The sequence below is a fragment of the Tursiops truncatus genome, chromosome 6, assembly GCF_011762595.2.
Source record: "Tursiops truncatus isolate mTurTru1 chromosome 6, mTurTru1.mat.Y, whole genome shotgun sequence".
NCBI classification, from domain to species: Eukaryota; Metazoa; Chordata; class Mammalia; order Artiodactyla; family Delphinidae; genus Tursiops; species Tursiops truncatus.
The window spans coordinates 104,063,578-104,078,840 of record NC_047039.1 but is presented as its reverse complement, the minus strand read 5'-3'; the positions used below and the strand labels follow the sequence as shown (position 1 = coordinate 104,078,840).

At 40.4% G+C, this 15,263-nt stretch overlaps 2 protein-coding genes across 12 annotated transcripts in view; both read left to right on the top strand.

Annotated features, from left to right (window-relative positions):
- DENND1A (DENN domain containing 1A) overlaps positions 1-15,263 on the top strand; it is a 540,810-nt gene that overhangs the window by 364,061 nt on the left and 161,486 nt on the right. The window lies entirely within an intron of this gene.
- LOC101322957 (mitochondrial fission regulator 1-like) lies at positions 21-8,388 on the top strand. 2 transcript variants are annotated; one of them, XM_033858574.2, is made up of 2 exons: positions 21-5,621; positions 5,692-5,947. In XM_033858574.2, the coding sequence occupies exons 1-2, from the start codon at positions 5,168-5,170 to the stop codon at positions 5,856-5,858; spliced, it is 621 nt and encodes a 206-aa protein (XP_033714465.1). In that variant the 5' UTR covers positions 21-5,167; the 3' UTR covers positions 5,859-5,947. The 2 variants fall into 2 exon arrangements, with proteins under 2 accessions (XP_033714465.1, XP_073662685.1); XM_073806584.1 differs by having other exon boundaries at positions 21-8,388.

The following is a 15,263-nucleotide window of genomic DNA, read 5'->3' as shown; positions in this document are numbered from 1 at the left end:
TATAACTGACTCACTTTGTTATAAACTAGAAACTAACACACCATTGTAAAGCAATTATACTCTAATAAAGATGTTAAAAAAAATACTAGACATGTTGAGAATCAGGAAAAATGTAACCCGTAACCAAGAGAAAAATTAGTTAACAGAAACAAACTAAAAAATAACGATATGATGGAATTAGCAGATGAGAACCTTAAGATAGACATTATAAAAGTTATAAGTATGCTCATGAATTTAAAGGAAGACTTGAACTAAATGAGGAGAGAAATGGAAGCTATAAAAAGAATGAATGAAAGGGAATATCTAGAGGTGAAAGATATAATACCTGGAATGAAAATTTCACTGATAGGATTAAAAGGATATTAGACACTACAGCACAAATGATCAATGAACTCGAAGACATAGCAATAAAAACTATCCATTATGAAGCATAGAAAGGAAAAAGACTGAAAAAGGTTGACAGAACCTCGAGGACCCATAGCACAATATCAAGAGGACTAACATACATGTAAGTAGAATCCTAGAAGGAGAGGAGGGTGGAGAGAGACAGAAAAAATGTTTAATGAGATTATAGACAATTTTTCTTCAGTTTTGATGAAAACAATCAACTCAGTTCCAGGAAGCTGAATGAACCTCGAGCATAATAGACGCAAACAAAACCACACAAAGGTGCATCATGATAATTACTCAAAACAAGTGATACAAAGAAAAGTTTAAAATTAGCTAAAGAAGAAAGACACATTATGTAAAAGAAAAAAGTGATTACGGAAGACTTCTTGTAAGAAACAACATGAACCAGAAGATAATGGAATGACATTTTTAAAGTAATGAAGGAAAATTTTCTTCAACCTCGAAATCTATATCCAGTGAAAATATCCTTCAAAAATAAAGGCAAGGGCTTCCCTCGTGGCGCGGTGGTTGAGAGTCTGCCTGCCGATGCAGGGGACACGGGTTCGTGCCCCAGTCAGGGAAGATCCCACATGCCACAGAGCGGCTGGGCCCGTGAGCCATGGCCGCTGAGCCTGCGTGCCTGGAGCCTGTGCTCCGCGACGGAAGAGGCCACAACAGTGAGAGGCCCGCGTACCGCAAAAAAATAAAAGATAAATGAGTATTTAAAGTAAATAATATCAGTGTATTATGTGCTGTACGTAGAAGTAAAATGTATGACAACAGTAGGACAAAGGACGGGGAGAATGGAAGTATACTGTTTTAAGGTTCTTAAATTATATGTAAACTGTTATAATATTATTTGAAAGTAGACTATTAAGTTAAAAATGTATATTGTAGGATTTCCCTCGTGTCACAGTGGTTAAGAATCCGCCTGCCAATGCAGGGGACACAGGTTCGAGCCCTGGTCTGGGAAGATACCACATGCCACAGAGCAACTAAGCCTGTGTGCCACAACTACTGAGCCTGTGCTCTAGAGCCCATGAGCCACAACTACTGAGCCTGCGCACCTAGAGCCTGTGCTCTGCAACAAGAGAAGCCACCACAGTGAGAAGCCTGCACACTGCAACGAAGAACAGCCCCCGCTCAACACAACTAGAGAAAGCCCGTGCACAGCAATGAAGACCCAACGCAGCCAAAAATAAATAAATAAAATTTAAAAAAATGTATATTGTAAACCTTAGAAGACCACTAAGGAAAAAGAAAGTGGTATATAGCTAATAAACCAATATTGAAGATCCAAAAGATTTTGGAGGCGGGAAGGATAAAGGAACCAAACACAGATGGAACAAATAGAAAAGTTAGCAAGATGATAGATTTACCCAACTATAGTGATTATTACATTAAATGTACGTGGTCTAAATACTCCACTTATTGGAGATTATTAAATTATATTTTAAAAGTAAGACCCAATTATATGCTGTCTACAAGAATTCCACTTTAAAGAGTCAGATGAAAAGTAAAAGGGTAGAGAAGATATACCATACAAACACTAATGAAGAGAATTGGTAGGGGAGAAGAGACAAATCTTCCTTATAAAAGAATTTCAAATTAATATCTGTAGATATTGTCCTGTCTAGGAGAAGGAGCTTAATCTCTGTGTCCGCACCACACACACACACACACACACACACACACACACACACACACACACACACACACACACACACACTTGAGTGTGGGCTGGACTTAGTGACTCACTTCCAAAACTAGTGTATATAAAGGGAAAAAGAGTAACTTTAGTGGAGAAATGGCAGAAACTACCTTAACCAAGTGATGTCATGTGAATATCACTGTAAACTTGATATGATGTGATGAGGAGGATATGTCACTTTTGTGTTATTCTTTCCAGAAACCCAGTAAAATCATGACAAAACCTTCAGATAAACTCAAATTGAGGGACATTCTATCAAATACCTGACCAGTACTTCTCAAAACTATCAAGGTCAGGGACTTCATTGGCGGTCCAGTGGTTAAGACTCGGTGCTTCCACTGCAGGGGGCACGGATTCAATCCCTCGTTGGGGAACTAAGATACCGCATGCCGCGCAGTGCAGCCCCCCCCCCCCAAAATTTTTTTTTTTAAATTGGAATTCTGGGTTGAATTCTAGGATAGAAAAGACGCATTAATGGAAAAACTGATGAAATCACAATAAAGTTTGGAGTTTAGTTAATAATAATGTACCAATGTCAGTTTCTTAGTTTTGACAAATGCACCATGGTAATGTAAGGTATGGGAAACTGAAACTGCGTTGAGGAGTATCTGGGCACTCTCTCTACTATCTTTGCAACTTTTCTGTGAATGTAAGAATTTTCCAAAATGTATATTTTTTGAAAAAGAGAAACAGAAAAAAGGAATTAAGGGAGTATTAGTAACAATTTGATGCCTATAATTTTGACAAATTGGATGAAATGAACAAATGCCTTGAAATACACAGTTAACATAAAGTGACTGAAGAAGGAATAGAAAGTTGAAAAATAGTACTGTTTCTATTAAAGAAATTTGAATTTGTAATTAATTAAAACTTTCCCACAAAGAAAACTCCAGGCCCAGATAGCTTCACGGATTAGTTCTATCATATATTTTAGGATACATCTTACACTAACTTTTTCAGAAAATAGAGAGGAAAGGAACACCTTCCACCTTATTTTATGAGGTCAGCATTACCCTGACATGAAAATCAAACAAAGAATTTACAAGAAAAAAAAATATTGATCAATATACCTAATAAATATAGATGTAAAAACCTTTAACAAAATATTAGCAAATTGAATCCAGCACTATAAAAAGGATAATACATCATGATCAAATGTGTACAGATTGGTTAAATATTTGAAAATAAATCAGTGTAATTTACCATATCAACAGACTAAAAAAGGAAAACTATATCGAAACATAAGCCAAAAAAGTATTTTAGGAAAAATTCAACATCTGTCCTTGATAAAAGCTCTTAGCAAACCTAGGTATCCTCATAGTGATAAAGAGCATCTAGGAAGAACTTAGAGCCAACATACTTTGTGGTGAAAGACTGAATGCTTTCCCCTTGAGAACGAGAACAAAAAAAGGATGTTAGCTCTTCCCATTTCTATTCAGCATTGTACTGGAGGTTCTAACCACTCACTAAGACAAGGAAAAGAAATAAAAGCCCTAAAGGTTAGAAAGAAGGAAGAAAAATTGTCTTTATTCAGACAACATGATCATGTATATGGAAAATCCAAAGGGGGTCTCATAAACAAATTTAGCAAAGGTACAGGATAAGGTTAGCATATAAAAACCAAATGTACTTCTATATACTAGTAATGAGCAATTGAAAAATGAAATATTTTAAAGTACCATTTTAAATAGCATACAAAACACAGAATACTTAGGAATACATTTAACAAAATATGTGCAAGATTTGTATACTGAAAGCTATAAAACATTTCTCAGAAAATAATTTAAAAGACCTAAACAAATGGAGAGATACTCCACTTTTTGGATTGGAAGACTCAATATTTTTAAGATGTTAATTTTTCCTAAATTGATCTATAGATTCAATATAATCCCAGCCCAAATTCCAGATGGCTTAAAAAAAAAAAACAACTTGAGCTGATTCTAACATGCACATGAATATGCGAAAGATCTAGAATAGCCAAAACAATGTTGAAAAAGAACAAAGTTGTAGGACTTGTATTACCTACTTTTAAGGCTTCCAGTAAAGTTACAGTAAATGTAGATCAACATTGTAGGTAAACATAGAGTTCAATAGAACAGAATAAATAGTTCAGAATTAGGCCCACACATAAATGGTTAATTGATCTTCAACAAACATGCCAAAGTAATTCAATTGAGGAAGGATAGTTTTCTTCAACAAATGCTACTGGAAGAACTGGATATCTATATGGAAAAAAATGAGTGTTGACTTTTACCTCTTTCAAATATTAGCCCAAAATGGATTATAGACCTAAACTTAGAGGCAAAAACTATAAAATGAATAGAAGAAAAGATAGGAGAAAATCTTCATGAACTTAAGGTAAGCATAGTTTTCTTAGTTAAGACATAAAACACAGGGACTTACCTGGTGGCGCAGTGGTTAAGAATCTGCCTGTCAGTGCAGGGGGCGTGGGTTCGATCCCTGGTCCTGGAAGATCCCACATGCCACGGAGCAACTAAGTGCATGCACCACAACTACTGAGCCTAAGCTCTAGAGCCCTCAAGCCACAACTACTGAGCCCATGTGCCACAACTACTGAAGCTCGCGCACCTAGAGCCTGTGCTCCGCCAGAAGAGAAGCCGCTGCAATGAAGCCCACACACCGCAACAGAGAGTAGCCCCCACTCACCGCAACTAGAGAAAGTCCGCGCACAGCAACGAATACCCAATGCAGCCAAAAAAAAAAAAGTCACCATTTTACAAATGAAGGGGCAAGCCACAGACTGAGAGAAAATATTCTTGATACTTATATCTGCAAAAGGACTTTTTCCCCAGAATATATAAAGAACCCTTAAACTGAATAATAAGACAGCAGCCCAATTAAAAAGTAGGCAAAAGACTTGAAGAGTCACTCAACAATAGAAGATATTCAAATGGCCAATAAGGCTGTGGCAGGAGGGGCCCTGAGGAAGATAAGTCTGGTGTTTCTTAAAATGGCCTGATATGAAGGCTTCACGCCTCCTGCCATTCCAAGCCTCCAGAGCTGCCCTGTGGCTGCCTTGTGCTTCAAGTGCAGGAGCCAGTTGAAATGTCAGGAATGGAGGCCAATGTGACCATCCCAATCTGGCAAAACAAGCCGCGTGGGGCTGCTCAAAGTATAGTGAGAAGAATCGGGACCAACCTGCCCCTGAAGCCATGTCCCCGGGCATCCTTTGAGACCCTGCCCAACATCTCTGACCTGTGTCTGAGGCATGTACTGCCAGTCCCTACTCTGGCTGACATCGTCTGGATTCCTGCAGATGTAGAGGAGACTTATGTCCTGGTCAGGAGTGATACACGCCCCCTGAGGCACACCTGCAAGCCCAGCCCTCTGATCGTCATTCAGCGCAATGCCTCAGTGCCCAAACTGCGTGGGTCGGAGGAGAGGCTTCTGGCCTTGAAGAAGCCAGCCCTGCCAGCCCTTGGCTGCACCAAAGAGCTGCAGGATGAGCTGAGCCACCTGAGCAGCCAGATTGCTAAAATGGTGTCAGCTGATGCAGGAAGTTCAAATGTCTCTTCTCCCTTACCTTGTTTTGGATCCTCATTCTACTCTACAACTTCCTTTGTCATTAGTGACATCACCAAGGAGACCAAGGTACAGGTCCCTGAGCTTCCATCAGTCCCCCTGCTTTGTTCTGCCAGCCCTGAATGTTGCAAACCAGAACACAAAGCTACCTGCAGCCCGTCTGAAGAAGATGACTGCGTCTCTCTGTCCAAGGCCAGCAGCTTTGCAGATATGATGGATATCCTAAAGGACTTCCACCGAGTGAAGCAGAGCCAAGACCTGAACTGGAGTTTATTGAAGGAGGAAGACCCTGCCATGCTTACCTCTGAGGTCCTAAGGAGGAAGTTTGCTCTGAAGGAAGAAGATACCAGTAGAAAAGGAAATTGATAGCACTCAGCTCTGCAAACTCAGCCTCAGGCTCCTGGAATTCCTTCAATAGCTGCCTTCCTCACCGCAGATGCTTCTGCCTCTCAATTAGAAATCTTCTGCAACAGTCTTGCCGAAAGCTAGAGCTTAGACCAAGAGAAGAGCTGCACTGTATGTTTTCCATACTTCAAACCTTAGCAGAAGCTAAGGCCTGTTTTGAGCTGAGACACGTTACAGGTAATTGTATAGGTTGGAATGTCCCAGTTTAAAGGGTGAGATAGAAGTTTCTGGTTTTTCCTTGCCCCTGTGTGAAAATAGGTCCTAAATGAATGACTGACTTCACTGCACTAGACCCCATAACTGGTCTTACTGAACACTTTGTGCCCAGCTGTCACTTACTCTGAGTGGCTTCCTTGCAGCAGAGCAGGGCTGAGGGCAGGGGGCTATGTTTATGTGCACGTTCACAGAGCAGGGAAGATCTTATGCTGCTCCATCATGAACTGACACCAGTGCCCAGCAATCACTCCCTCCCCCTTCCCGGTCCAACACCTACATGTAGAGGTCGGGCCACTGGACCAGCTGACACTTGGGCTGCTGGGAGGCCTGGGCTGTTTTTTTCTTAAATATATTTTGTAATACTGTACAACCAAATCTACCTTCCAAGGCCCTGGGGCCTCATTGGTTCCACTAATTGAAAGCTCTTTCTCTTCCACAAACTTGAGTTTAAGCCCAGTAGGAAAGAGAAATGGAGAGGGGAAAGAGAGTACCATCCTTCTTCCAGGCCCTTGACTGCTCCTTTGCATTGGGCCAAGGTTTTTACCTACCACACCGTCCATGACTCGGATGCCCTCAGGTCCGTTTTCTCTACGGTATGTATCCTGTGTGTGTTTAGGTTGAAGCACTACCTGACATTAAAGGACGGATTTGGAGAGAAAAAAGAAAAACAATAGCCAGTAAGCACAGGGAAAGATGTTCCATGAGGGTGTAAATTGATACCACAAGGAAGGTACTGCTATATACCCACTGGTATGGCTAAAGTAAAAAGACTGCATTTCTTATAAATGAGTATCTTAAACAAATGTTTACTCTGTGACCAAGTAATTTCAGTCTTAGGTATACACGCAAGAAGATGAAAACTTATGTACACACAGACGCATGGACGTGAATGTTTTTAACAGCTTTGTTCATAATTGCCAAAAACTGGAAACATTCCAGATGTCCTTCAACTGGTGAGGGACAGTGGTGTGCCTGTAAAATGGAATACTGCTTGGCAATCAAAAGAAACTAAGTACTGATCTATCCAACAAAATGGATGAATCTCACATTATGCTAAGTGAAATAATCCATTTATTTGACGTTTTGGAATAGGCAAAACTGTTGAGCGAGAACTCGGATGAGCGGTTGTCCGGAGAAGGGCTGGGAGGAGCAGCTGACTGTCAAGGGGTGTGAGGGCATTTGGGGTGACGGAGCTGTTCTGTATCTTGATTGTGGGGATGGTTACATGGCTATGTGCATCTTTCAAAATTCATAAAACTAGCCACCAAAAGTGGTAAATTTTACTATATGTAAGTCATACCTGACTTAAAAAAATTTTTTTTAAAGACTGACAATAACAAGTGTTAGGAAGGATGTGGAACAACTGATCTGAAACTTTCATCACTGGTATTGGGAGCATAAAACAGAACAACCACTTTGGAAAACAGTTGGGCAGTTTTCTCTGAAGTTAAATGTACACCAGCAATATAACCCAATAACCCCACTCCTGGGTATTTATTCAAGAGAAATGAAAATATATATCCAAACAGGTTTGTACACAAGTGTTTATAGCAGCTTTATTCACAGTAAACAATACCTGGTAATAATCCTAATGTCCATCAGCTGATAGATGGAGAAACACTATATTTTATCCCTACTTTTTACTACATGAGTCATTATTCATTGTAACATACTTGTGATACACAAAACAACATGGATGAATCTTGAGTATATTACACTGAGCAAAAAAAGCCAGACACATGAGAATGTACTATATGATTTCATGTATTTAAAATCTAAAAGAGAGAAAACTACTCTATAGTGGGTGAAAGCAGGCCAGTGGTTGCCTCGGCCTGGGATGGAGAAGGCAGGAACTGATTGAAAAGGGCAGGAAGGAACATTCTGAGGTGAAGGAAGTGTTCTATTTCTTGATTGTGGTGATGGTTACACAGATGTATATATTTGTCAAAACTCATTGAACTGTACTTTTTAAATATATGCATTCTATTGTATATTAGTTATGACTTCATAAAGTAAATTTTCAAAAGGAAGAGGACTTGGAAATTAATTTTACAAAGGAAGTTCTAATATTGATTAGCTTTCAGAGCAGCTCTGCTGATTTTCACATGATTTATGAACATGGGTTAAGGGGTAACTTTGGAGGCAGGGTGGCTCTGGCTTTCTACTAGTTACCTAGACAATTTAGTCTTAAATTTTGTAATCTTAGTTAGCTTTTTGTACCATTAAAAAAAAAAGAGAGAGAGTTGGCAAGGTTAATACTGTTGTACTTTGCTGGGTTCCATGAAACTTGCCAAATGTACTGCTTTCACTGACAATATTGTATTGTTCCCTAGCTATGGATTTGGGGAAAGGAATATGGCAAGAATAGTCCATCTTTTATTGGTATAAAGGCCTGTTTACAGACTTCTTTTTTTTTTTAATAAATTTATTATTTATTTATTTTTGGCTGCATTGGGTTTTCGTTGCTGGTGTTTATCTCAAGCCCATGTGGATGCTTTGAACAGAAACATAATGTCCCTCCCTCCGCAGCCATTTAACCAAGCACTCTTCATCTGTTTCTCTCTTAAAATTTAAAGAACATCTCTTGTTCCTTCAAGAGTGTTAAGTATACACTTGTTTAGCCAACGGATAAAATTTGTAGAGCTTTTTAAAAGCTTGGCAAAAGAGAGCTCAGACGCTTCCAGGCTTCCAGTGAGGTGAACATACCACACCTCATCACTGATTTCCCAGAGCTCAGTCGGGGCCCTTTCTAATATTCTTTGGCCTGAAACTCACAGGTTTCTGTGTATGCACGTATATGCGGAGACCTTTACCATCTGCTTACGCTCTCCTTTCTTTTACTTCGTGCTTTCTGTAACCTGACCAATGCTCTTCTAAATCAGGCTTTCTTATGTGGTGATATATGTAATAGGACATTAAAATACGTATTACCTTTTGACTCAATAATTCTACCTTTAAGGGTTTTTTTCTGGCAAATCCTTCTAAATGGAGAAAGCCACCTAACCACATAGCATTGTTTATGTTAACTGAAGTTGGGAACAACCTTAATATCCAAAATTAAGGGGAGTGTTTAAGGTGATCTATTCCACTGCCATTCAATGGAGTGTACCATACAGTCACTAAAAATGATTGCTATGAAGAATGTGGGCAACACAGGAAATGCTAAGGATACAGTTCAGTGGAAAAAGCAGAATATTGAATGATATATCTACCATGACTACAATTAAGAAACACAGCCAGATACTCAGAAGTAAGAGTTTTAAGAGAACTTCCCAATTGTCAACAGTGGTATATTAGGATAGTAAAGTTATGAGTTAACATTTTTTTCTCTCATTTTCTAAATTTTCTGTGATACGATTATTACTAGTTTTATGATGGAAAACTCATCTTTCCTCCTCTCTCCTGAAACACTTGAATCTTGGCTTTTGGCTTTATGGTTTGTATGTCTTCAGGACTGTAGTTTCTCTTTCTTCTCCATATTCTTTGGATAAAAAGATCACAAATGACTTAATGATGCGTTTTAAATCACTTAAACTTCTTGTTCTTCCTTGGTGGAATTTTTGAGGGATATCCAAGAGGTTTCTAAGCATGTGAAGAGAGAGAAACCATCTTGAGCAGTCTTCCTTGGTGTGAGAAGGGGGAGAAGGCAAGGGAAGAAAGATACTGTTTACAGAGCACCTGCAGTGCCCCAGGCCAGAGTAGTTTCCAGTCCTGCTATGCTGCATCCAATCTTCTTCACAAGCTGGACGCTGACCCCAGGCAACCTCTCAGCCTCATCTTGCATCACTTCAGTACTCATACCCCGTTTCCCACCCACTAGGAGAGTGATCCTATTCCCCAAGGCCTCATGCTCTTTCACATCTCTATGCTTCTTTCCATGCTATTCCCTCTGGTGAGGATACCGTTCCTTCTCTACTTGGCTAAACCTATTTGCTCTATAGGGCACTCCTCAAATGTCACTTCTGTGATGCTTCCACAGCTCGGCACTGGGATTTCATAACATTTTTCCCATACTTCTTTTATACCATGTACTATATAATAACTCTTTCCCCTCCTAAGCATTTGGGCTTTACATGGTTGTGAACACAGCCCTGGCACAATGCATGACTCACTGGGGCATTCAATGAGTGTTTGTGGAATGAGTGAATGAATGAAAGAATGATCAAATATGCAATCTGCTTTGAACTCTAGATCTTGGAAGACTCATTTATTCAACATTTGACTCTTTACTTTGTACAAGTAACTGGAAAAGCAAAGATCTGCAAAGATCAGAGTTCCCTTTTTAAAAGAGACAGGAGAAATTCAGTGTACGTTACAGCTACAATTTACTGGGTAAATTGAGTGCCAAGCATTTTGACTCTTTGGTCATGATTACTAAATGCCATTGGGATTTTATTTTACACCCTAAAAATGGATTTCTTCAAATTGCAAGTAGTCACCCATTAGTGAAACCATAAAATCAACTTAGTGGCTCACAGCAAGCTTTTTTTTTTTAATGGAGTTGAACAAGGAATATCAGAGTATATCTCAAATAATATGGGTAAGCATCAATTCATGAAACTCTTAAATATACGTAATATACATATAATACTGGTTTACAAAATATAATACATTCATTACTGTGCAACACAGTAAAAAAAAAGGAAAACTTGATACATTGTGACCATTTTAATCATTAAAATTCATACCTTTTAATGTGTGAACTACCATTTCATTGTATGGATATACACCATAATATATTTGGCCTGATAATTTCAAGTTTTGCGTTCTTTTTTTTAAAAATAAATTTATTTATTTATTTGTTTTTGGCTGTGTTGGGTCTTCGTTGCTGCGCACGGACTTTCTCTAGTTGCAGCGAGCGGGGGCTACTCTTTGTTGCGGTGTGCGGGCTTCTCATTGCAGTGGCTTCTCTTGTTGCGGAGCACAGCTCTAGGCACGTGGGCTTCAGTAGTTGTAGCTCACAGGCTCCAGAACGCAGGCTCAGTAGTTGTGGCGCACCGGGCTTAGTTGCTCTGCGGCATGTGGGATCTTCCCAGACCAGGGCTCGAACCCATGTCCCCTGCATTAGCAGGTAGATTCTTAACCACTGAGCCACGAGGGAAGTCCCTCAAGTTTTGCTTTTTTTTTTTTTTTTTTTTGCGGTACACGGGCCTCTCACTGTTGCAGCCTCTCCCGTTGCGGAGCACAGGCTCCGGACACGTAGGCTCAGCGGCCATGGCTCACAGGCCCAGCCGCTCCGCGGCATGTGGGATCCTCCCGGACCAGGGCACAAACCTGTGTCCCCTGCATTGACAGGCAGACTCTCAACCACTGCGCCACCAGGGAAGCCCTTGCATTCTTTTAAACAGCAGTATGATGGACATATTTGTAACTAAATCTCTATATCACTTACTTGAATTCCATGAATTGCTAGAAGTAGAATTTTTGAATCATATAAAAATTTATATAAAAATTTAAGGCTTTTGATACATACTTTTAAATACCACCACCTCCCCCAAAAGATTATACCAGTTTTCACTTTTATCAGTAACATGAAAGTTAACACTTACTCTTGAAAAATTGTTTAAAATTCATATAATTTTTTTTTGGTGGAAACTATATGCATGTGTAGCTATCCCAGTCACCTGTGTTAGGCCCAGCAGTCACTTGGACCCTGTACTTCTCTTCTGTGCTGTGAAACTGGAAAATGGACAATGGCTTCCTAATTACATTCCTGTCTTCAGTCTCTTCTAACTCCAATCAGTTTTCTGGTCTTTCTAGAGTAAAGTCTTCCTTGACCCTCCCTCAGTAGTTGATTGCTCTATCTTTTGTATTCTCAAAGCACATGGCACACCCTTCTGTTACAGCACTCGTCATGTTATATCGGAATTATTTTTGGCTTCTTATGTCCTCTCTTCCAACCCCTCTAGGGTAGGGACTAAAAATTCTTCCTTCTTTACGTTTGTATCTGCCCCAGAGTTAAATATATAGCATGTACTCAGTAAATTTTCACTGAGTGAATGACAGCATCTTGTTTAATTGTGACCTCAGGACTGGTTCAAATCACATTAAAATTGGGCTATACCATGTAGGTGACTGTCTGTGGGAGTCCAAAGGCAAAACTTTGGTTCGGGAGGGCCCAGATTCAAATAAGCCCGGAGTCTAGGGCTTCCCTGGTGGCACAGTGGTTGAGAGTCCGCCTGCCGATGCAGGGGACATGGGTTCGTGCCCCGGTCCGGGAAGATCCCACATGCCGCGGAGCGGCTGGGCCCGTGAGCCATGGCCGCTGAGCCTGCGCGTCTGGAGCCTGTGCTCCGCAACGGGAGAGGCCACAACAGTGAGAGGCCCGTGTACCGCAGAAAAAAAAAAAAAAAATAAGCCCGGGGTCTGCTTGCTGCCTCTTCTCTGGAGTACCCCCACTTAGAATGCTGGTTGGAGAGAGAGCAGTCTGCTCAGAGATAGCCTTGCTTTGTTAGGCCATTGCTAACAGCTTTGTTGGCTGGAGCTTCTCTATGCCATGTTTTTTCCAAAGGCCCGGAAACTTCAGACCCTAGAGATGCTGCTACAGGGCCTCCTAGATGCTGGTGTGCCATCCTACCTTGTAAGTCAACAATGCATTTAATCCCAGAAGCAAGGGAGCAGACATCACAGGCTGTCTGGCTTAGTAGTCTGGCCCGGGAAATGTCTGAACTAATAGTAGACCTTGCAAAAAACCCATTCTTAAAATCCCAATAGGAAGAAAAATGCCGAGTGGGGAGATGGGTGGGCTCTGATTGTCTTGAGTATCTTATGTAACTCTTTATGTGTATAGACCTTGTAGACTTAGTATCCTTGTGGAATTGATCCTTCTGCCACCGGTAAAACATGTATCGTTAGTATTCTCTAATAGAATGTTTATTCATTCAACAGGTATTTCCTATGGGGAAATGTTGGTCAAAGGTTACAAACTATAACATGAATAAGTTCCAAGGATCTAATGTACATTATGGTGACTGTCGTTAGTAATACTCTATTGCATACTTGAAATTTGCTAAGAGAGTAGATCTTAAGTGTCCTTATCACATACAAAGAAAAAGTAACTATGTGAAGTGATGAATATGTTAATTAACTTAATTGTGATGATTATTTCAAAATATATACATTTATCAAATCATCACCTTGTGCACTTCAAATATGTATAATTTTATTTGTCAATTAGACCTCAGTAAAGCCAGAAAAGACAAAAGAAACCAAAACAGGCATTCTCTGAGCACCTACTATGTGTCAGGCTTTGTATTGGGTATAATGGATGCAGAGATGATTAAGACATGCACCTTATTCCCAGTGAGGTCACTGGCTGGTTAGTAAAAGAGGTAACAGAAGGCTGGGCTGCCAGTATTGCCCCCACTTCTCCAATCCCAGACCATTCTCTGTTGCTGTAAATGAAGGCATAATCTGGAACATGAATGTCACTGTTCAACTTAAAACCCTTTAATGGTTCCTCATTTTCTTCTGAGTAAAATTCAAGCTCCATAATATGGCCTTTTATAATCTAGTCTCTGCTTGCCTCTCCTGGCACATCTCTTGCCGCTCTCCTACCCACTTATACCAGCAGCTTTGTTTCCATCCACAGGAACCATTCAGAGTGTCCCCAAAGGGCAGATCAGTAGCCAGTTCAGGATTGGAGATTATTTATCCAGCCAACGTTTTCTGGAGGTGTGCTCAGTGTGTTGGACCATAGGAACATAAAGATGTACAAGAAACAGTCACTGTTCCTGGAAAAGGAGAGATGAGCATGCTGGGAGCGGGAATGGAATGCATTGAGGCTGGAGGTGTGAACAAAAGTATGATGCGTTTGGGCAGGGAATAATAGTTTAGTCCAGCTGGAGCACAGGGTGTGTGTTTGGGAGGGACAAAAGATGAGACCAAAGAAGTAGGTGGGAAGGACCAGATGGGAAATGGTCTTCTGTCATAAAAACAAGTCTGGACTTCATATTTTGGGCAGTGGGGAATCAACTAAGGTAGTTAGGTCAGGTAATGACTAGACTAAGGGTGGAATGTTGGACCCAACCTCTTGTTGCTTCTCTGGTTCCTAGAATCTAGCCAAGCTCTCCCCACCCCAAATCTGATATTGGACTTGGGTCAGGGGACAGTTTGCTGAAGAGAATTCGTGTCAGTATCACCTGTCACCATTATCCAGTCATTCGTCCCTCATGCTTCAGGGGATTGTCTGTAGGTCTCTCTTCTGTGTTGGACCACTCTCCATGACAGTGTCCACTCCGTGACTTCTAAATTTCATGTAGGAAGGAAAGGAGCATCGTGATCCAGTGTGCCTTGCCCTGAGTGTGTGTGTGTAGGATTTGTCAACAATTGAGTATTTTATGGGAGTTTATGGGGCTTCATTAAAGATGCTGGAGCAGAAGCACTGTGGGACATCAGAAGAGACCTCAGCAATAAACCGCAACTCCAAGCTCTGGAATGCAGTAAATGTTTAAGAGACTTCCTTCCTTTCATTACTGAATTTTACTTTACTTTTATACCAGTTAAGAGTTGTGTTTTATTGGTTGAAATTTCTTGATTCCGTTTTCCCCAGGTCTGTTTAAAAGCTACATTTTATCCTTGAGGATGTTTGGCTCCTGATAGAGGAAGTGCTGCCAGCGAATTCAATTAACTGGCAGAGCTCACAGATATTATACACGGATTTCTTTTTTTCCTTCTTTTTCACAACTGCTACATAAACACAGCTGGGTTTAATATTTGTCGTAACAAAGATTTAACTTGAATCGTTTTACTCTGGGTAATTAATGCTTGGAATCTCGGCTACTTCTTCATTCATTTGTGATCTGCGTTTTTGACTCTGGCTATCTAGATAATGAAGTGTGCTCCTCTAGGTCTTTGCCCTGCCTTAAAACTGCTTAATATTTGGCCGTTCCCACTAGAGAGCAGATGCTTTTCTTTGCAAGAATTGAATTTCTGTCAGCTCTTTTATGCATCATGTGTTTGGAACTGTAAGTGGATCAAGTTGTTCATCACAGCGGGG